Source organism: Rhinoraja longicauda, chromosome 25, assembly GCF_053455715.1.
Source record: "Rhinoraja longicauda isolate Sanriku21f chromosome 25, sRhiLon1.1, whole genome shotgun sequence".
NCBI lineage: Eukaryota > Metazoa > Chordata > Chondrichthyes > Rajiformes > Arhynchobatidae > Rhinoraja > Rhinoraja longicauda.
Window position 1 is genome coordinate 378,649 of NC_135977.1, and position 23,455 is coordinate 402,103.

General features: G+C 51.2%; 2 protein-coding genes across 2 annotated transcripts in view; both read right to left on the reverse strand.

The window, feature by feature from the left end:
* Nucleotides 1-711: 711 nt before the first annotated feature.
* Nucleotides 712-15,416, reverse strand: LOC144606042 (V-type proton ATPase 116 kDa subunit a 2-like). The gene is made up of 5 exons (XM_078421829.1): nucleotides 15,223-15,416; nucleotides 11,526-11,604; nucleotides 5,761-5,858; nucleotides 1,525-1,662; nucleotides 712-729 (listed from the first exon to the last, which is right to left on the reverse strand). Exons 1-5 carry the CDS (start codon nucleotides 15,337-15,339, stop codon nucleotides 712-714), a joined length of 450 nt encoding a protein of 149 aa, XP_078277955.1. The 5' UTR covers nucleotides 15,340-15,416.
* Nucleotides 15,417-20,835: 5,419 nt separating this feature from the next.
* The window catches only part of tctn2 (tectonic family member 2), a 29,678-nt gene continuing 27,058 nt past the window's right edge, over nucleotides 20,836-23,455 (reverse strand). The window contains exons 17-18 of the mRNA XM_078421526.1: nucleotides 21,892-21,980; nucleotides 20,836-21,104 (exon numbers count right to left, since the gene is read on the reverse strand). Of these exons, the coding sequence (XP_078277652.1) occupies nucleotides 20,983-21,104; nucleotides 21,892-21,980 (211 nt within the window). The 3' untranslated portion in view covers nucleotides 20,836-20,982. The remainder of the gene's footprint in view (nucleotides 21,105-21,891; nucleotides 21,981-23,455) is intronic.

Here is a 23,455-nt window from a genome sequence, read left to right on the forward strand (position 1 = left end):
CCACTGACTGGGGGGTTGTCAGACATGTAACTGCCCCACACCTGCCCATCGGCAAATCTACATTGTGTTTAGTAAGAATAAGAATCGTAGAAAATGAATGTCAGGAAGCTATTCTGCCTCGACTGCCCGTCACTATTGGAAACACGGCCCTGACATCACAGCCGCTGCTTGGCAATAGAGTCACAGAGGGATACAGCGTGGAAACTGGCCCTTCAGCCCAACGTGCCCATACTGGCCAACATGTCCCAGCTACACTAGAGACACAGATGGATACAGCGTGGAAACTGGCCCTTAGGCCCAAAGTGCCCATACTGGCCAACATGTCCCAGCTACACTAGCCCCACCTGCCCGTGTTTGGTCCATATCCCTCCAAACCTGTCCTATCCATGTACCTGTCCAACTGTTTCTTAAATGTTGGGATAATCCCAGCCTCAACTACCTCCACCAATACACCCACCACCCTCTGTGTGAAAACGTTACCCCTCAGATTCCTATTAAATCTTTTCCCCTGCACCTTGAACCAATGTCCTCTGGTCCTCGATTCACCTACAGCTCCCCGCTATGTCCCTCCCCAGCTCCACTTAGTTCAGTGCCACCCTGTAAACCCGTTTACACACAGGCTGGAATCGCACTGCCACACAGCGTAGGTCAGCAGGTAACTCAGTGATAAACTGCTCCACAATGATGGTCAGGGGAAAGCCACACAACCTTTCAAATAGAAATCAACAGCTGTCAGATAAATGGGCCCACATAGTGCTGTTCCGTTATGGACCAAGTCTGTGGTCCATCTCTACCACACACTGACAAATAATGGAATCACCCAGCTATTTCTGCTTTTATTTCAGATATGCAGCATCTGCAGACTGTCTCAACATCATTCCTCCTCCCCCCCCCCCGCCCCTCCACCCCACCCCCTCCACCCCACCCCCTCCACCCCATCTTTCCCCCCCCTCCTCCCACCCCCTCATTCCTCCCCCTCCACCCCACCCCCTCCCCCCCCACCCCATCTTTCCCCCCCTCCACCCCACCCCCTCATTCCTCCCCCTCCCCCCCACCCCCCACCCCACCCCTCTGCCACAGAAGGTAGTTGAGGCCAGTTCATTGGGTATATTTAAGAGGGAGTTAGATGTGGCCCTTGTGGCTAAAGGGATCAGGGGGTATAGAGAGAAGGCAGGTACAGGTTACTCAGCTGGATGATCAGCCATGATCATTTTGACTGGCGGTGCAGGCTCGAAGGGCCGAATGGCCAATTCCTGCACCTATTTTCTATGTTTCTATCATTCCCCCCAACCCCACCCTCCACCCCACCCCATCATTCCTCCCCCTCCCCCCCTCTTTCCCCCCCCCCTTCCCCCCTCTCCCCCCCCTCTTTCCCCCCCCTCTTTCTTCCCCCCCCCCTCCTTCCCCCCCCTCCCCCCCCCCTCCCCCCCCCCCCCCCTCTTTTCCCCCCCTCCCCCCCTCTTTCCCCCCCCCTCCATCCCACCCCATCATTCCCCCCCCCCCCTCCACCCATCCAGCACTTACCTCTGAGGTTCTTTTCACAAAGTCCTGGGTCACTCTCAGCATGTGATTATACTCGTTCAGCTCGAGAAAGTTCCTCTTCAGAGTCTCCTTGTTCTTGGTCACCTCTCTCAGCTCTGCCTCCAGCTGCTGCAGCTGCTCCTGAAACCAAAACACACGCACATGGTTCAGCAGCGTTTCCACCACTGGGTCTGACAGACCTGTCCCTCCACATGTGAAGTTGCCATTTCAGATAATCTAACAACTGAGAAACAAAACTGTGTGTGCTTGCAGGGCAGCTGAAAATACAGAAAACACTCGGCAGGTCAGATGGCATCTGTGGGAAGGGAAACAATTATTAACAGTTCAGGTCAAAGAGCTGAAACATTAGCTCAGTTTCTCTTCCAGTACATGCTGCCTGACCTGCTGAGTATTTCAGGCATTTTCTGCTTTAATATTAACAAATACCTTTTTTTTTTAGAGATACAGCACAGAAACAGGCCCTTCGGCCCACCGAGTCCGCGCCGACCAGCGATCCCCGCACATTAACACTATCCTACACACACTAGGGACAATTTAAAAAAAAAAAACATTTTACCCAGTCAATTAACCTACAAACCTGTGCGTCTTTGGAGTGTGGGAGGAAACTGAAGATCTCGGAGAAAACCCACGCAGGTCACGGGGAGAACGTACAAACTCCGTACAGACGGCGCCCGTAGTCGGGATGGAACCTGAGTCTCAGGCGCTGCATTCGCTGTAAGGCAGCAACTCTACCGCTGCTCCACCGTGCCGCCTTGCTGCACACTGCCTCCCCTCATCCTCTGTTCCACTTAATATCCCAGCTTTCCCAATCATTCCCAGTCTGCCAATACCCTGCAACCTCATCAGTGGCCTCCCAGTGCACTCACATCTTCTCCTCACATAGACTGAAAGCAGCACTGAAGTTGTTGTCTAATGTTCACCCTGACCAGAATCTCCCTGCTCTGGCATTCTATGCTGCAGTCAATGAAGCAAGAAGCATTCTGTGCGCCTTTATTTGCCTGTTGTCTTGTTCTGACATTGTTAAATACTTCTGGACATACACTTCAAGTTCTTTATGTTCCCCCACACTTGGTTGTATTCCCACACTTGGCTGATACTTGCCCAAACACATTAACCCACCGGAAGGAGGTTAGCAAACAGGTACAGCAAGTAAGTGGGAATGTTGTCCCACCATAAAGTTGTATGTTCTAGGGGTCGGAGAACCTAGGGTGATGGAGGAACTGAAGGAAATCCACATTAGGCAGGAAATGGATTTGGGTAGACTGATGGGACTGAAGGCTGATAAATCCCCAGGGCCTGATGGTCTGCATCCCAGGGTACTTAAGGAGGTGGCTCTAGAAATAGTGGAAGCATTGGAGATCATTTTTCAATGTTCTATAGATTCAGGATCAGTTCCTGTGGATTGGAGGATAGCAAATGTTATCCCACTTTTTAAGAAAGGAGGGAGAGAGAAAACGGGTAATTATAGACCAGTTAGTCTGACATCAGTGGTGGGGAAGATGCTGGAGTCAATTATAAAAGACGAAATTGCTGAGCATTTGGATAGCAGTAACGGGATCATTCCGAGTCAGCATGGATTTACGAAGGGGAAATCATGCTTGACAAATCTACTGGAATTTTTTGAGGATGTAACTAGGAAAATTGACAGGGGAGAGTCAGTGGATGTGGTGTACCTCGACTTTCAGAAAGCCTTCGACAAGGTCCCACATAGGAGATTAGTGGGCAAAATTAGGGCACATGGTATTGGGGGTAGGGTACTGACATGGATAGAAAATTGGTTGACAGACAGAAAGCAAAGAGTGGGGATAAATGGGGCCCTTTCGGAATGGCAGGCAGTGACCAGTGGGGTACCGCAAGGTTCGGTGCTGGGACCCCAGCTATTTACAATATACATTAATGACTTAGATGAAGTGATTAAAAGTACCATTAGTAAATTTGCAGATGATACTAAGCTGGGGGGTAGTGTGAATTGTGAGGAAGATGCAATAAGGCTGCAGGGTGACTTGGACAGGTTGTGTGAGTGGGCGGATACATGGCAGATGCAGTTTAATGTAGATAAGTGTGAGGTTATTCACTTTGGAAGTAAGAATAGAAAGGCAGATTATTATCTGAATGGTGTCAAGTTAGGAGGAGGGGGAGTTCAACGAGATCTGGGTGTCCTAGTGCATCAGTCAATGAAAGGAAGCATGCAGGTACAGCAGGCAGTGAAGAAAGCCAATGGAATGTTGGCCTTCGAAACAAGAGGAGTTGAGTATAGGAGCAAAGAGGTCCTTCTACAGTTGTACCGGGCCCTGGTGAGACCGCACCTGGAGTACTGTGTGCAGTTTTGGTCTCCAAATTTGAGGAAGGATATTCTTGCTATGGAGGGCGTGCAGCGTAGGTTCACTAGGTTAATTCCCGGAATGGCGGGACTGTCGTATGTTGAAAGGCTGGAGCGATTGGGCTTGTATACACTGGAATTTAGAAGGATGAGGGGGGATCTTATTGAAACATATAAGATAATTAGGGGATTGGACACATTAGAGGCAGGAAACATGTTCCCAATGTTGGGGGAGTCCAGAACAAGGGGCCACAGTTTAAGAATAAGGGGTAGGCCATTTAGAACGGAGACGAGGAAGAACTTTTTCAGTCAGAGAGTGGTGAAGGTGTGGAATTCTCTGCCTCAGAAGGCAGTGGAGGCCAGTTCGTTGGATGCTTTCAAGAGAGAGCTGGATAGAGCTCTTAAGGATAGCGGAGTGAGGGGGTATGGGGAGAAGGCAGGAGCGGGGTACTGATTGAGAGTGATTAGCCATGATCGCATTGAATGGCGGTGCTGGCTCGAAGGGCTGAATGGCCTACTTCTGCACCTATTGTCTATTGTATCTTTACTTTTTAACTCCCTACCGTGAGCAATAAATGGCGACATTCCAAAAGCCTTTCTAATTACCTGCCCCACCTGCATGTAAAGTCCAGAGGTACAAGAATTGTCCCTCCAGATGAGTATTTTCACAGTGCCATTAGCACAGTGTAGTTCTGGGGCAAAGAAAAGGAATTGTCCAGAGAATAAGAGAGCCTATGTGGGAGAAGGCAGGACAGAAGGATCCGGACTGCTGTGAATTCACCCACTCTCCAGTGGCTCGACGTTGCTATGGTGCACGACGTTGCTATGGTGCACGACGTTGCTATGGTGCACGACGTTGCTATGGTGCACGACGTTGCTATGGTGCACGACGTTGCTATGGTGCACGACGTTGCTATGGTGCACGACGTTGCTATGGTGCACGACGTTGCTATGGTGCACGACGTTGCTATGGTGCACGACGTTGCTATGGTGCACGACGTTGCTATGGTGCACGATGTTGCTATGGTGCACTACGTTGCTATGGTGCAGAAGGATCAGGACTGCTGTGGATTCACCCACTCTCCAGTGGCTCGACGTTGCTATGGTGCACGATGCTGCCGGTACTTTCAGCTGCGATGCACTTGTGCACTGTGTAATGTAAAGTGGGTCCAGGCATGGGTTTATATCTTAGTTTAGTTTAGAGATACAGGGCGGAAACAGGCCCTTCGGCCTACCGAGTCTATACTGACCAGCCACCCCCGCACATTAACAACATCCTACACACACTAGGGACAATTTACAATGATACCATGCCAATTAACCTACAAACCTGCACATCTTTGGAGTGTGGGAGGACACTGAAGATCTCGGATAAAAACCCATGCGGTCACGGGGTGAACATACAAACTCTGTGGACAGCACCCGTGGTCAGGATCAAACCCGCTTCTCTGGTGCCTCAGCGTTATAAGGCAGCAACTCTACCGCTGCGTCACAGTGCTGCCCTTAATTCCCCAGTCAGTAAACGTTGTTGACAAACCAAAAGGGAGTACACATTGAGAATTTAACATAGACCTTTCATCAGTTAGAGCTGTATCTTGGAAGATGGGTGTTAAAGATTTAGGTTTATTATTATGCCACGTGTATTGAGATACAGTAGAAAGCTTTGATTTCCATGCTATCTAAATCGATCAGATATCCCATCAGTTCCACCTCAAGTACAATAGGTGGAACAAAGGGGAAGATACAGAGGGGACTGTGACTAGAATCACGTCAGTGGAGCGATGAGGTCGAGCCACCATCCACCACACCTGGGTTAAACGGCAGCAAGCAAATCAAGGACACAAGATGGAGTGACACAGCCACAAAGCACATGGTATCCAATGGGAGAAGGAACTAACTTGTATTTTTAAGACGTGTTTTGGCAGTGGGGCGACGGGATTCACTTCACTGTCCAGCAAAGATATATCCGCTCTTTTAATTTCTTGCAGCAGGTAACCTGAAACACAAAATAAATCCACGTTACCATGAGAGGTTGTGGAGCAGGAGAACATGGCCCCATGTGCACGAGAGCAGAGGGGTGGGGTGGAACACGGCACCATGTGCACGAGAGCGGAGGGGTGGGGGGGAACACGGCACCATGTGCACGAGAGCGGAGGGGTGGGGGGGAACACGGCACCATGTGCACGAGAGCGGAGGGGTGGGGGGGGGGGGAACACGGCACCATGTGCACGAGAGCGGAGGGGTGTGGAGCAGGAGAACACGGCACCATGTGCACGAGAGCAGAGGGGTGGGGGGGAACACGGCACCATGTGCACGAGAGCAGAGGGGTGTGGGGCAGGAGAACACGGCACCATGTGCACGAGAGCGGAGGGGTGTGGAGCAGGAGAACACGGCACCATGTGCACGAGAGCGGAGGGGTGTGGAGCAGGAGAACACGGCACCATGTGCACGAGAGCAGAGGGGTGGGTGGGAACATGGCACCATGTGCACGAGAGCGGAGGGGTGGGGGGGAACATGGCACCATGTGCACGAGAGCGGAGGGGTGGGGGGGAACACGGCACCATGTGCACGAGAGCGGAGGGGTGTGGAGCAGGAGAACACGGCACCATGTGCACGAGAGCGGAGGGGTGTGGAGCAGGAGAACACGGCACCATGTGCACGAGAGCGGAGGAGTGGGTGGGGGGTGCAGGGGATCATGTGCACGTGAGCAGAGGCGTGGGGTGCGGAGCTGCTCAGCACAACCATGGGGTTCAAAGCTGGAGGCGGGGAGGGGGAAGGGCAGAGGGGGGGGGACACACAAGTGGGCCGCTGCTACTCGGGAGGAAGAGCTGGCAGCTGGACCGCAGCTATTTACAATATACATCAATGACGGATGAAGGGATTAAAAGTACCATTAGCAAATTTGCAGATGATACTAAGCTGGGTGGTAGTGTGAACTGTGAGGAAGATGCTATGAGGTTGCAGGGTGACTTGGACAGGTTGTGTGAGTGGGCGGATGCTTGGCAGATGCAGTTTAATGTGAATAAGTGTGAGGTTATCCACTTTGGTGGTAAGAATAGGAAGGCAGATTATTATCTGAATGGTGTCAAGTTAGGAAAAGGGGACGTACAACGAGATCTGGGTGTCAATAGACAATAGACAATAGACAATAGGTGCAGGAGTAGGCCATTCAGCCCTTCGAGCCAGCACCGCCATTCAATGCGATCATGGCTGATCACTATCAATCAGTACCCCGTTCCTGCCTTCTCCCCATACCCCCTCACTCCGCTATCCTTAAGAGCTCTATCCAGCTCTCTCTTGAAAGCATCCAACGAACTGGCCTCCACTGCCTTCTGAGGCAGAGAATTCCACACCTTCACCACCCTCTGACTGAAAAAGTTCCTCCTCATCTCCGTTCTAAATGGCCTACCCCCTATTCTCAAACTGTGGCCCCTTGTTCTGGACTCCCCCAACATTGGGAACATGTTATCTGCCTCTAATGTGTCCAATCCCCTAATTATCTTATATGTTTCAATAAGATCCCCCCTCATCCTTCTAAATTCCAGTGTATACAAGCCCAATCGCTCCAGCCTTTCAACATACGACAGTCCCGCCATTCCGGGAATTAATCTAGTGAACCTACGCTGCACGCCCTCCATAGCAAGAATATCCTTCCTCAAATTTGGAGACCAAAACTGCACACAGTACTCCAGGTGCGGTCTCACCAGGGCCCGGTACAACTGTAGAAGGACCTCTTTGCTCCTATACTCAACTCCTCTTGTTACGAAGGCCAACATTCCATTGGCTTTCTTCACTGCCTGCTGAACCTGCATGCTTCCTTTCATTGACTGATGCACTAGGACACCCAGATCTCGTTGAACTCCCCCTCCTCCTAACTTGACACCATTCAGATAATAATCTGCCTTTCTATTCTTACTTCCAAAGTGAATAACCTCACACTTATCTACATTAAACTGCATCTGCCATGTATCCGCCCACTCACACAACCTGTCCAGGTCACCCTGCAGCCTTATTGCATCTTCCTCACAATTCACACTACCCCCCAACTTAGTATCATCTGCAAATTTGCTAATGGTACTTTTAATCCCTTCGTCTAAGTCATTAATGTATATCGTAAATAGCTGGGGTCCCAGCACCGAACCTTGCGGTACCCCACTGGTCACTGCCTGCCATTCCGAAAGGGACCCATTTATCCCCACTCTTTGCTTTCTGTCTGTTAACCAATTTTCTATCCATGTCAGTACCCTACCCCCAATACCATGTGCCCCAATTTTGCCCACTAATCTCCTATGTGGGACCTTGTCGAAGGCTTTCTGAAAGTCGAGGTACACCACATCCACTGACTCTCCCTTGTCAATTTTCCTAGTTACATCCTCAAAAAATTCCAGTAGATTTGTCAAGCATGATTTCCCCTTCGTAAATCCATGCTGACTCGGAACGATCCCGTTACTGCTATCCAAATGCTCAGCAATTTCGTCTTTTATAATTGACTCCAGCATTTTCCCCACCACTGATGTCAGACTAACTGGTCTATAATTACCCGTTTTCTCTCTCCCTCCTTTCTTAGTGCATCAGTCACTGAAAGGAAGCATGCAGGTACAGCAGGCAGTGAAGAAAGCCAATGGAATATCATATCATATATATACAGCCGGAAACAGGCCTTTTCGGCCCACCAAGTCCGTGCCGCCCAGTGATCCCCGTACATTAACACTATCCTACACCCACTAGGGACAATTTTTACATTTACCCAGCCAATTAACCTACATACCTGTACGTCTTTGGAGTGTGGGAGGAAACCGAAGATCTCGGAGAAAACCCACGCAGGTCACGGGGAGAACGTACAAACTCCTTACAGTGCAGCACCCGTAGTCAGGATCGAACCTGAGTCTCCGGCGCTGCATTCGCTGTAAAGCAGCAACTCTACCGCTGCGCTACCGTGCCACCCTTGATGTTGGCCTTCATAACAAGAGGAGTTGAGTATAGGAGCAAAGAGGTCCTTCTGCAGTTGTACAGGGCCCTAGTGAGACCGCACCTGGAGTACTGTGTGCAGTTTTGGTCTCCAAATTTGAGGAAGGATATTCTTGCTATTGAGGGCGTGCAGCGTAGGTTTACTAGGTTAATTCCCGGAATGGCGGGACTGTCATATGTTGAAAGACTGGAGCGACTAGGCTTGTATACACTGGAATTTAGAAGGATGAGAGGGAATCTTATCGAAACGAATAAGATTATTAAGGGGTTGGACACATTAGAGGCAGAAAACATGTTCCCAATGTTGGGGGAGTCCAGAACCAGGGGCCACAGTTTAAGAATAAGGGGTAGGCCATTTAGAACAGAGATGAAGAAAAACTTTTTTAGTCAGAGAGTTGTGAATCTGTGGAATTCTCTGCCTCAGAGGGCAGTGGAGGCCAATTCTCTGAAAACATTCAAGAGAGAGCTAGATAGAGCTCTTAAGGATAGCGGAGTCAGTGGGTATGGGGAGAAGGCAGGAACGGGGTACTGATTGAGAATGATCAGCCATGATCACATTAAATGGCGGTGCTGGCTCGAGGGGCCGAATGGCCTACTCCTGCACCTATTGTCTATTGTGTGTAGGTGAGCATGGGGCTGGTCTCACTGTGCCACTGGCAGCCTTCCTACTCTACACTGAGATGACAGGGCAGCAAGCTCTGCTGAACTCCCCACCCAGGCACCCTGACCCACTGCTCCCCCTCCGTGTCGTGCCGATTCCAGACAGACAGCCCTTGGATTTGTCCTTTCGTAAGAGAGACGCAGGAATGCATCACCCCTCTCCACACACACCAGCTCCCCGCTGGACTAATGCATCACCCCTCTCCACACTGCAGCTCCCCGCTGGACTCATGCACCGTCCCTCTCCACACCGCAGCTCCCCGCTGGACCCATGCATCACCCCTCTCCACACACACCAGCTCCCCGCTGGACACTCATCCATTTGATGTTGCATTGCTTTGCTGGTGTGGTTTTCTGGTGACTTGTGGGTGGATAAAGCAAGCTTTATGTTCCTGCTATATATATGTATATATAATTGTCAGAAATCTGCATTGTGAATCTGTTCAAACAGTTCAGTGTCTGGCCACCTGCATCACATGCAGAGTGAACGTTATTCCATTAGTTACTGAGGAAACGGAAGATGCACATCAAAGCAAAGTGGCTGCCCCGTGGAATCCTGCATTTGCTGCATCACCACTGCATGGCTGGGGAGGAACAGTGTTCATCTTCAGAGTGAGCAGGAAATGGAAAAGTCCTTTCATAATCGATTCAGAACCAGAGCAGCAGAACAAAGCCTCAGTGTTGACAGGATGGTCCATCCCCTTGCCATCCTGTTCCACCCTAATCCACCACAAATTCAAAATTAGACATGAAAGAGCCAAGTGTCTAAACCAGAGAGAGCTGCTTTCCAATCGCAGCATCTGGGAACAGTTCAAACCAGAGACACAGAATGAAAGTCAACCATCTGACTGTGAGTCCTGGCTCCTCAGCAAGGCTGGGTACTGAGTAGCCAACAGGCTCCATCCCTGTAAACCACCTCCTCACAAAAGCCTGAGAAACAGGACCAAGTACTCTGCTCCCCACTCACCTTCAGTTCAATCATCATTGATCCAATGCTTGGTCTGCACTGGGAACTGGGTGTCCGTGTACCTCTGCCCACTAGATCCCCAGCTTCCTCATCAACAGTACGAATAGATACGGCACTTCCTCCCCGATAACCATCGGCTGTGTGCTCAGCCCTCTGGTCCACTCTGCTGTGTGACAGCCCCTGGTCCAGTCTGTACCATGTGGTCACCTATCCATGTTCTCCACAGATGCTGCCTAACCCGCTGAGTTACTCCAGCACTCTGTGAAACGTCACCTATCCATGTTCTCCACAGATGCTGCCTGGGCCGCTGAGTTACTCCAGCACTCTGTGAAACATCACCTATCCATGTTCCCTACAGATGCTGCCTGGGCCGCTGAGTTACTCCAGCACTCTGTGAAACATCACCTATCCATGTTCTCCACAGATGCTGCCTGGGCCGCTGAGTTACTCCAGCACTCTGTGAAACATCACCTATCCATGTTCTCCACAGATGCTGCCTGACCCGCTGAGTTACTCCAGCACTCTGTGTGTTTTTTTTTTTACCAGCATCTGCAGTTCCTTGAAAGTATAAACTGTCTTGGTGCACTAAGGAGTGGGCTTTTTGAAATAATATTGTGGTTTTATACTGTATTGATTTTTATTGTGTTACCTGTGAGTCCTGTGTTTATAGGCCTGTGGTGCTGCTGCAAGCAAGAATGTCATTGTTCTGTTCTCGATGCCTTTGACAATTAAACACCGTGGTCTTGATCGGCTGCACAGTGACCACTGTGTACCATTTCCCAGACACGTTGCCATAATTTGCCACGGCTTCCTCAACAGCACCCACCCAACTGACCTCATCTGACAACTAGAAAGACCAGGGCAGACAATTCAATAACCCCAACTCACATGCAACCGTAACTTGGAACACTGATGCCCGAGGATGAAAGGTAGCGAGTGGGGGAACAGTTTAAGGTGGAGAGGCAATGCAAACTGGCAAATGCATTAATCATTGGTAAACATGTAAGCCACAAAGGTGAGTGCCCTCACTCTGTGAATCTGGTGCCACAGCAGGTGTGACTAACCTACCTAGAGTCTTCTCCATTTCCTCACATCTCCTCATCTCAGTGACAAACTTGCGCTGAAAGGTGGTCACATTAGGGTTCAGCTGGAGGAGCAAAAACATCAATGAAATAAAATTAGTTACTCCAACAGGTGTGTCCAATGTACAGATGCTTCATGTGAACTGTGAACTTTATTGCACCCTGGCAATAAATTAGATGGCAATAAACTAATCTGGACAAAGAGCCAGGCCCATTGTGGACAACAGGGGAAATCTGTGCAAGAAGCCAAAAGGTAGCAGCTAGGCACTCAATGAATACTTTTCATTAGTTGATGATTGATCGATAGCAGAATTGATGATGCTTTTTGTTTTACAGACACTCCCTGACACAGCAGTCTCACCTGCACCAAACACTACACACTTTTAATCACATGCACATAATAAGAACAGGCATGGAGAACCCCTCACAGTGATCAACACATACGTGGCATTTGGCATCTCATACACCTTGGCTCCAAGCACTCAGTTAAATGGTTCTACCAGTGTTTTTTCTTCAAGTGTCTGACTTTTTAAACAATGGTTCCCAACACCAGACCAAAGAGGCACAAGCAGCCAGCCGGCCCCCGGCCCCTGATCCCCGCTCCAGGCCAATCTGACAAGCAGTCATGAGCACAACACAAAGTCACACTCACTGAGCTGGAGTCAGTCAGTCAGCCAGCGAGCTTGGATTTTCCACTGAGACCTCACACCTGACTTTTAGACCAGTAACGTTTAGGCTTGTTATTGTAAACTGTACCGAGGTACGGTGAAAAGCTTTGTTTTGCATGCTATCCAAACAGATCAGACCAAAGGGGAAGATACAGAGTGCAGAATATAGTTCTCAGCATTGTAGAGCATCAGTTCCATAGACAAAGTCCACTGTCTGAAGTGAATTGGACAGTAATGTGGTCATTGCTGGTCAGGTTTACAGCAAGTAAACAGGGCCAGCACCTAGTCAACTGGAGCAGCATTAAGGTTAGGGTAATGTTGATTACATAAGCAAGTACAGTAGTGATGGGAAAGACAGTCGATTAAACAGAACTGCCAGTCTGAAGAAGGGTCTCAACCTGAAACGTCATTGAGCTGGAGTCAGTCAGTCAGCCAGCGAGCTTGGATTTTCCACTGAGACCTCACACCTGACTTTTAGACCAGTAACGTTTAGGCTTGTTATTGTAAACTGTACCGAGGTACGGTGAAAAGCTTTGTTTTGCATGCTATCCAAACAGATCAGACCAAAGGGGAAGATACAGAGTGCAGAATATAGTTCTCAGCATTGTAGAGCATCAGTTCCATAGACAAAGTCCACTGTCTACAACAGGGTGGAAGTGAATTGGACAGTAATGTGGTCATTGCTGGTCAGGTTTACAGCAAGTAAACAGGGCCAGCACCTAGTCAACTGGAGCAGCATTAAGGTTAGGGTAATGTTGATTACATAAGCAAGTACAGTAGTGATGGGAAAGACAGTCGATTAAACAGAACTGCCAGTCTGAAGAAGGGTCTCAACCTGAAACGTCACCCATTCCTTCTCTCCAGAGATGCTGCCTGTCCCTCTGAGTTACTCCAGCATTTTGTGACTGCCAGTACATTAATTGGATTACCAGTTAAGTTATTGCTAACCAGTAAGCAGGACAAATAATTATCGGGTTATTTCCAGCATCCAGTTTTTTACATTTCGGTTACTAGTTACGAGGTTAAGGTCGCTCAGGCTGGTTGGTTGACAATGCACTGCTAGTTAGTGGGGGGAGAACTAGACGGCAAATGAAGAGGCCAGTTAGTGAGGGAATGCAGTGACCAGGATAACTAGTGAGTGAGAGGAGGGACCGGGGGGGCCAGGAGCTGAGGGCCGGGACCGGGGGGGCCAGGAGCCAGTGGGGGCCGGGCCCGGGGTGTCAGGACCAGGGGCCCGGGGTGTCAGGACCAGGGGCCCAGGGTGTCAGGATCAGGGGCCCGGGGTGTCAGGACCAGGGGCCCAGGGTGTCAGGATCAGGGGCCCGGGTGTCAGGGCCAGGGGCCCGGGTGTCAGGACCAGGAGCCCGGGGTGTCAGGACCAGGAGCCCGGGGTGTCAGGACCAGGGGCCCGGGGTGTCAGGACCAGGGGCCCGGGGTGTCAGGACCAGGGGCCCGGGGTGTCAGGACCAGGGGCCCGGGGTGTCAGGACCAGGAGCCCGGGGTGTCAGGACCAGGGGCCCGGGGTGTCAGGGCCCGGGGTGTCAGGACCAGGGGCCCGGGGTGTCAGGACCAGGAGCCCGGGGTGTCAGGACCAGGGGCCCGGGGTTTCAGGACCAGGGGCCCGGGGTGTCAGGGCCCGGGGCCCGGGGTGTCAGGGCCCGGGGTGTCAGGACCAGGGGCCCGGGGTGTCAGGACCAGGGGCCCGGGATGTCAGGGCCCGGGGTGTCAGGACCAGGGGCCCGGGATGTCAGGGCTCGGGGTGTCAGGACCAGGGGCCCGGGATGTCAGGGCCCGAGGTGTCAGGACCAGGGGCCCGGGGTGTCAGGACCCGGGATGTCAGGGCCCGGGGTGTCAGGACCAGGGGCCCGGGATGTCAGGGCCCGGGGTGTCAGGACCAGGGGCCCGGGGTGTCAGGACCCGGGATGTCAGGGCCCGGGGTGTCAGGACCAGGGGCCCGGGGTGTCAGGACCAGGGGCCCGGGGTGTCAGGGCCAGGGGCCCGGGGTGTCAGGACCAGGGGCCCGGGGTGTCAGGACCAGGAGCCCGGGGTGTCAGGACCAGGGGCCCGGGGTGTCAGGGCCCGGGGTGTCAGGGCCCGGGGCCCGGGGTGTCAGGGCCCGGGGTGTCAGGACCAGGGGCCCGGGGTGTCAGGACCAGGGGCCCGGGGTGTCAGGGCCCGGGGTGTCAGGACCAGGGGCCCGGGGTGTCAGGACCAGGGGCCCGGGGTGTCAGGGCCCGGGGTGTCAGGACCAGGGGCCCGGGGTGTCAGGGCCCGGGGTGTCAGGACCAGGGGCCCGGGATGTCAGGGCCCGGGGTGTCAGGACCAGGGGCCCGGGGTGTCAGGGCCCGGGGTGTCAGGACCAGGGGCCCGGGGTGTCAGGGCCCGGGGTGTCAGGACCAGGGGCCCGGGGTGTCAGGACCAGGGGCCCGGGATGTCAGGGCCCGGGGTGTCAGGACCCGGGGCCCGGGGTGTCAGGGCCCGGGGTGTCAGGACCAGGGGCCCGGGATGTCAGGGCCCGGGGTGTCAGGACCAGGGGCCCGGGGTGTCAGGGCCCGGGGTGTCAGGACCAGGGGCCCGGGATGTCAGGGCCCGGGGTGTCAGGACCAGGGGCCCGGGGTGTCAGGGCCCGGGGTGTCAGGACCAGGGGCCCGGGATGTCAGGGCCCGGGGTGTCAGGACCAGGGGCCCGGGGTGTCAGGGCCCGGGGTGTCAGGACCAGGGGCCCGGGATGTCAGGGCCCGGGGTGTCAGGACCCGGGGTGTCAGGACCAGGGGCCCGGGGTGTCAGGGCCCGGGGTGTCAGGACCAGGGGCCCGGGCCCGGGGTGTCAGGACCAGGGGCCCGGGGTGTCAGGGCCCGGGGTGTCAGGACCCGGGGTGTCAGGACCAGGGGGCCGGTGGGGCCGGGAGCCGGAGATCAGGGCCTGGGGCTCGGGGTGTCAGGACCAGGGGGCCGGTGGGGCCGGGAGCCGGAGATCAGGGCCTGGGGCTGGGACCAGGGAGGGCCCGGGCACTCACGTCGCGGAACTCCACCAGGCCGGCCTCCCCCAGCTCGCTGACACAGTCGTAGGCCGAGGCGGCCTGCAGGAAGAGCTGGGCCAGGCACATCTCCTCGCTGCGGTACATGGACTCCATCCTCGCTCAGCACCGCGCCCCGGCCCCGCGATCCCCGCGCCGGCTCCGGCTCCAACTGCAGCTCCCGGCCCCGCGTCCACAGGCCCGGCCCCGCCCCTCCGTGACGGACAGGTAACGGCCCCGCCCCAAATGTGGCGGCCCCGCCCCTGTGAATGATAGGTCACACACCGCCCATGACGTATGACGGACAGATGGCGGCCCCGCCCTCAGTGTGACAGACCCGCCCCTGTGACTTGCAGTCCCGGCCCCGCCCCCAGCGTGCCTGACATGTGTTATCGGCCCCGCCCTCCGCGTGCCTGACAGTTCGAGGCCCCGCCCCCCCCCCCCCCAGCACTGCCTGATCACTCACATGTCCTACAGGATAACGTTCTGGTTGATGTATTTGTTCCCAGGTCCTTGGCGTTAACACCTTTCAATTTCTCACCCTTTAAAAAGCAAACTCGACCTTTGTTTTTCTTCTGAAATGGACGTGTCACTTTTTTCCACATTATATTCCACCTTAAGCTGCTTCTGTTATCCCAGGCACTTCCTCCCAGCCAACACTGCCACCGAGCTTTGTATCCTCAGAAAGCTTAGATGCATTTGGTCCCAACATCCCAATCACTGGGAGGGACTGTGAACGTGACCTTACTCCCCCCTAATTCTCAAATCTATCCCAAATGTGCAATCCTCTCATCTCCATGGATGTCCATTTTTCACATTGGCTTCCAACAAATGTTTTTCACTGTATCTCTCCAGGGACTTTAAATGGAGGCCCACCATCGACTCTACAGTCAAAAAGACCCAACAGAGGATGTACTTCCTGCGGCTGCTGAGGAAACACACAATCTGCCACAGGCAATGATGGTCCAGTTTTATACTGCCATCAGAGAGTCTGACCTCACCTTCTCCATCATGGATTGGTTTGGCTCAGCCACCAAGCACAACATCTGGAGGCTGCAGCACATCATTCGATCAGCCGAAAAAGGTTGTTGGCTGCAACCTTCCTCCTGTTGACGAACTATACACTGCAAGGGCCAGGAAGCGAGCGAGTAAGATCATCTCTGACCCCTCTCACCCTGGCCACAAACTCTTTGAAGCACTTCCCTCTGGAAGGCGACTCCGGACTGTCAAAGCAACCACAGCCAGACATAAAAACAGCTTTTTTCCCCCGAGCAGCAGCTCTACTCAACAAAGTCTGTAGCCTCCTTTTGCTCTGGTATTTTATTTCATTCTTCACATGTTTAAACTATAATGTTTTACTCTTAATGTTTTAATGTTTTATGTTTTATTCTTTGTTTATTGTATGTCATGTTGTTACTTGCGAGCACAGCACCAAGGCAAATTCCGTGTATGTATGCATACTTGGCTAATAAAATGTATTCAATTCAATTCAATCTCAGTACACGTGACAATAAACTAAACTGATTGGCAGCAATGCCTTCAGTTATCAAGCCTGAAGTCTGGAGTTCCCTCCCTAAATCTCTCTGCATTTCTTTCCTCCTTCAAACCTCTTCCAGGAGCAGGTCTCCATGCTGCCATCTGGAAGTTGGGTATAAGCCCCAAAGTGGAGTTTTAACCTTTAGATAGACACAGCGTGGAGAAAGGCCCTTCGGGGCCAACTAGCAATCACCCTGTACACTACACATTAGGGACAATTTACAGAAGCCAATTAACCTATAAACCTGTATGTCTTTAGAGTGTGGGAGGAAGACGGAGTACCCGGAGGAAACCCGTGTGGCACAAACTCCATACAGACAGCACCCATAGCCAGGATGGAACCCGGCTCTCTGGTGCTGAGAGGCAGCAACTCCACTGTTGCCACTGGGTCACCCTAACATGGTCAAGAGCTTCAGGTTCCTCGGCATAAATATCACCAATCAGTCCTGGTCCAACCACATTGATGGGACGGCCAAGAAAGCACACCAACTTCCTCAGAAGATGAAGGAAATTCAGCAAGTCACCAATGGCTTTCATCAATTTCTGCAGATGCACCATATAAAGCATCTTAGCTTGGTTTGGCAACAGTTCTACAAGGACCACAAAAAATGTAGATTTGTGAACACAGCCCAGTCCATCCCACAAACCAGCCTCGCCACCCCCAATCAATTCCACCCACACTTCATGCAAGGGATGTGGGGAAAGCAGGAACAGGGTACTGATTTTGGATGATCAGCCATGATCATATTGAATGGCGGTGCTGGCTCGAAGGGCCAAATGGCCTACTCCTGCAACTATTTTCTATGTTTCTGCCTCAGGAAAATAGTCAATATAATCAAGGTCCATTTACATCCCAGTCATTCCCGCTTCACTTCTCTTCCCTCAGCCAGAAGTTACAAAAGCTTGAAAGCACCTACCACTAAATTCAAGAACAGCTTCTTCCTTGTCTTATCAGACTCTTGAACAAGCCTATCGTAAGTTAAGGTTGTATTCCCAAATTCCCACTTCTTCTTTGTTGCCATTGCACTTTATCAATCTGCACTGTTTATCTGTAACACCATGTTCTGCACACTGTTTCCTTTCAGAAATGTGTGCAGAAACGATATTTTGGACTCCTTTCAAACAGAAAGTAGACACAAGGCTTTAATTCCCTCAGCATTCTCAGGTCATGTGTGATAGGAGCAGAATTAGGCCATTCAGCCCATCGTCTACTCCGCCATTTAATCATGGCTGATCTATCTCTCCTAACCCCATTCTCCTGCCTTCTCCCCATAACCTCTGACACCCGTACTAATCAAGAAAGGTGATGCTCTTCAAACTGCTGAGATTTCCTAACAGGGGATCTGTCTGATTATTTATTGCTTTGCTTAGGCATAGAAAAATTACAAAACTATCGTGCTGGGGAAACAAAGAAATTCTGTTTGGAAGTTAAAGTGGCCATGCACTGCCAAAATGTAACAAATCATTAACATTTACACAAGAATGTAAGTTTACATATCTATGTTTAACATCGCCCCAATATAAAAAGAAACAATTATTTGCAAAGTCTGTGATGAATTGAAGTTACTGAAATGTCTCTACTGTTCAGAACAATGCAAGAGAGTGGTTTGCAGCTTCCAGCCTCCCCAATGCCCAGATCTAGTGAAGTGCAAGTATCCTCTGTTGCAGCAAAACCCAACCCAGCAACAATGCCGGCACATTTACAACTTGCGCCAAAATAATTTTTAACAAAGGATTGATTACTTTAAACAGAAATAAAGTCTTGTGGCCCAATGAAGACACAGAGGAGGTCACGATGAAGCGAGGAGGAGATAGATTCTGAACTCGTCGGTGCCAAATTCCTGGTCCCTTGCTTGTCTTGCATTCATAAAATTGGGCAAAACAGAAGGGCTGGATCACAATTACCACAGGCTGTGGAAGGGCTGGGGTTGAATGCAACCTGACTGGATCACAATTACCACAGGCTGTGGAAGGGCTGGGGTTGAATGCAACCTGACTGGATCACAATTACCACAGGCTGTGGAAGGGCTGGATGGGGTTGAATGCAACCTGACTGGATCACAATTACCACAGGCTGTGGAAGGGCTGGGGTTGAATGCAACCTGACTGGATCACAATTACCACAGGCTGTGGAAGGGCTGGGGTTGAATGCAACCTGACTGGATCACAATTACCACAGGCTGTGGAAGGGCTGGATGGGGTTGAATGCAACCTGACTGGATCACAATTACCACAGGCTGTGGAAGGGCTGGGGTTGAATGCAACCTGACTGGATCACAATTACCACAGGCTGTGGAAGGGCTGGATGGGGTTGAATGCAACCTGACTGGATCACAATTACCACAGGCTGTGGAAGGGCTGGGGTTGAATGCAACCTGACTGGATCACAATTACCACAGGCTGTGGAAGGGCTGGGGTTGAATGCAATCTGACTGGATCACAATTACCACAGGCTGTGGAAGGGCTGGGGTTGAATGCAACCTGACTGGATCACAATTACCACAGGCTGTGGAAGGGCTGGGGTTGAATGCAACCTGACTGGATCACAATTACCACAGGCTGTGGAAGGGCTGGGGTTGAATGCAACCTGACTGGATCACAATTACCACAGGCTGTGGAAGGGCTGGGGTTGAATGCAACCTGACTGGATCACAATTACCACAGGCTGTGGAAGGGCTGGGGTTGAATGCAACCTGACGATCACAATTACCACAGGCTGTGGAAGGGCTGGGGTTGAATGCAACCTGACTGGATCACAATTACCACAGGCTGTGGAAGGGCTGGGGTTGAATGCAACCTGACTGGATCACAATTACCACAGGCTGTGGAAGGGCTGGATGGGGTTGAATGCAACCTGACTGGATCACAATTACCACAGGCTGTGGAAGGGCTGGGGTTGAATGCAACCTGACTGGATCACAATTACCACAGGCTGTGGAAGGGCTGGATGGGGTTGAATGCAACCTGACTGGATCACAATTACCACAGGCTGTGGAAGGGCTGGGGTTGAATGCAACCTGACTGGATCACAATTACCACAGGTTGTGGAAGGGCTGGATGGGGTTGAATGCAACCTGACTGGATCACAATTACCACAGGCTGTGGAAGGGCTGGGGTTGAATGCAACCTGACTGGATCACAATTACCACAGGCTGTGGAAGGGCTGGGGTTGAATGCAACCTGACTGGATCACAATTACCACAGGCTGTGGAAGGGCTGGATGGGGTTGAATGCAACCTGACTGGATCACAATTACCACAGGCTGTGGAAGGGCTGGGGTTGAATGCAACCTGACTGGATCACAATTACCACAGGCTGTGGAAGGGCTGGGGTTGAATGCAACCTGACTGGATCACAATTACCACAGGCTGTGGAAGGGCTGGGGTTGAATGCAACCTGACTGGATCACAATTACCACAGGCTGTGGAAGGGCTGGGGTTGAATGCAACCTGACTGGATCACAATTACCACAGGCTGTGGAAGGGCTGGGGTTGAATGCAACCTGACTGGATCACAATTACCACAGGCTGTGGAAGGGCTGGGGTTGAATGCAATCTGACTGGATCACAATTACCACAGGCTGTGGAAGGGCTGGGGTTGAATGCAATCTGACTGGATCACAATTACCACAGGCTGTGGAAGGGCTGGGGTTGAATGCAATCTGACTGGATCACAATTACCACAGGCTGTGGAAGGGCTGGGGTTGAATGCAACCTGACTGGATCACAATTACCACAGGCTGTGGAAGGGCTGGGGTTGAATGCAACCTGACTGGATCACAATTACCACAGGCTGTGGAAGGGCTGGCTGGGGTTGAATGCAACCTGACTGGATCACAATTACCACAGGCTGTGGAAGGGCTGGGGTTGAATGCAATCTGACTGGATCACAATTACCACAGGCTGTGGAAGGGCTGGGGTTGAATGCAACCTGACTGGATCACAATTACCACAGGCTGTGGAAGGGCTGGGGTTGAATGCAATCTGACTGGATCACAATTACCACAGGCTGTGGAAGGGCTGGGGTTGAATGCAACCTGACTGGATCACAATTACCACAGGCTGTGGAAGGGCTGGGGTTGAATGCAACCTGACTGGATCACAATTACCACAGGCTGTGGAAGGGCTGGGGTTGAATGCAACCTGACTGGATCACAATTACCACAGGCTGTGGAAGGGCTGGGGTTGAATGCAACCTGACTGGATCACAATTATCCACAGGCTGTTAAAAGGTGGTGTCATTCCAAGCCTTACGAATCGAGTTCCAGGGACTCCCCAACACGGCAATCACCAAAACAATGAAGACCAGCAACAGTCCCTGTGCGATCGATTGAGAGTATGTTTCACCTAGAAAAACACAGGGAAATCACGAGTTTTGTTAGACATCTACATCCCTGCAACAGAGCTGCAACAGTTTAGAACGTGTAAAAGTTGGATTAGGTCTATAATTTTTCACCTTTGCAAATAAACACAAAGGAATACTAAATGGTTTTCCAATACTAAGTGTGTAAATACAAAAGTGCAGGACATCACGAGATGAATAGAATGGGTAGAGTAGGGGGAATCGAGAACCAGGGGGCATAGGTTTAACATGGAAGGGGAAAAGATTTAATAGGAATCTGAGCGGTAATATTTTTAACATAAAAAGGGTGGTGGGTATATGGAACGAGCTGCCAAAGGAGATAGTTGAGGCAGAGACTATTGCAATGTTTAAGAAACAATTAGACAGGTACATGGATAGAACAGACTTAGAGGAATATACGGGCTAAATGCAGGCTATTGGGACTAGTGTAGAGGGGACATGTTGGTGTGCGTGGGCAAGTTGGGTTGAGGGGTCTGTATCACTCTATGACTCGTCTGAAGAAGGGTCTCGACCCGAAACGTCACCCATTCCTTCTCTCCAGAGATGCTGCCTGTCCCGCTGAGTTACTCCAGCACACTGTGAAACGTCACCCGTTCCTTCTCTCCAGAGATGCTGCCTGCCCTGCTGTGTTGCTCCAGCTTTTTGTGTCTATCTGGCTCTGTGGCGTACATGCTTTTCAACTCCAGTAGACAATTCAGGCCAGCACCTCATCTTCAAAAGCCGTGAAAAGTAGGTTGATGAAATGTATCAAGGTGAATACATTGTCCTCACCTGTATAATGCCTTGTCAGCGGGTAGCTAAGCTCAGGCCAACAAACATCATTTCGAGAACACTCATATTCCGTGTGGTTTATCTGGAATCTGCACAACAAAATTTCAGTAACTATCAATCGCAGTGTGAATGCTGTAAAAAGAACACTTTACTATCCTTTCCGTGAGAGGTTCCGTTTATGGAGTTCTTTGAAGAACTGTTGTTTTATGATATATGAAACCAGTGGATGTTTCCACAAGGCATTTGATAAGATGATGCAATAGTCATTACGGAAAATAAAAGGTAATGCGTAGGCAAGGAGACGTAGTCTAGTTTAACAGAGAGCAGCACGTTACTCAGGGATCAGTGCTGGGCCTCAATGTTTTACAGTTTATAAGAATAACGGGTAAAAATATATATAATTGCTAAAATTGATAAAAATAGGTAAGAAAGCGAGTTTTGAAGAGGCTACAAAAGAGGTGTAGATGGTCAAGTGTGTGAGAAAAGAGCAGGGTAATTAGGTGAGGAAATGTAACGTTACCTAAATCATGAGAGTCTGTGAAACTGAGATGCAGAGGAATAGAAACATAGAAAATGGGTGCTGGAGTAGGCCATTCCTTCGAGCCAGCACCACCATTTAACATGATCATGGCTAATCATCCAAAATCAGTACCCCGTTCCTGCTTTCTCCCGGTATCCCTTGATTCCATTAGCCTTAAGACCTTTATCTAACTCCCCCTTGAATCTGGTCATGGATCTTGGATCTGGTGCCCAAGTGCATGATTCACAAAAGGCCACTTGCTGGTGATGGGATCTGAATCAGTAGAAGGTTATGCTTCAGTTACATCAATCATTGGTGTGATTGAGTACTGCCTGTTGATCATAGACCACAATCGATGAAGATAGGTGACAAAACATCCTCCACAATCATTTTCAACACTGGTGCCCTGCAAAGATGCGCTCTTAGCCCCTTACTGTACTCCCTGCCTAGTCATGACAGTGCAGCCAAATTGTGCTCTAAGTTCATTGACAGACTTGCAGATTACACCACCGGAGTAGCCTGGTTTTCAAACAATGACAAGAAGTACAGAGAGGAGAGAGCGTTTCGTAACATGGTGTCACGACAACATCCTGTCCCTCGATGCCAGCAAACCGGAGCTGGTCACTGACTACAGGAAGTGTGATGGACTACACTCCCAAGCCTAAATCAATGGTTTATGTTCCGTGTTCATTTGCTTCCACCCTTTACCATTCCCCTCATTACCAAGTTCTTCTATTCCTCTCTCGCTCATGTTTCTCAAAATTTCCCTTGAATCCATCTCTGCTCTTTACCACGACTATTTGCTGTAGGAGTGAGCTGGGTTAGGGCTAGGGTTACACTTGCTGGAAAGCAACTAGTCCCAAGGAATAGTTGGAGATCTCCAACTATACCAGGATGATTACACAAGCAACAATTAGAACAGTTACGAGAACTGCTGCCTCACAGTTCCAGCAACCCAGATGCAATCCTGATCTCTGGTGGTGTTACTGTAGAATCTGCACATTCTCCCAATGACCAAGCAGTATATCCCCCCTCCCCCCTCCC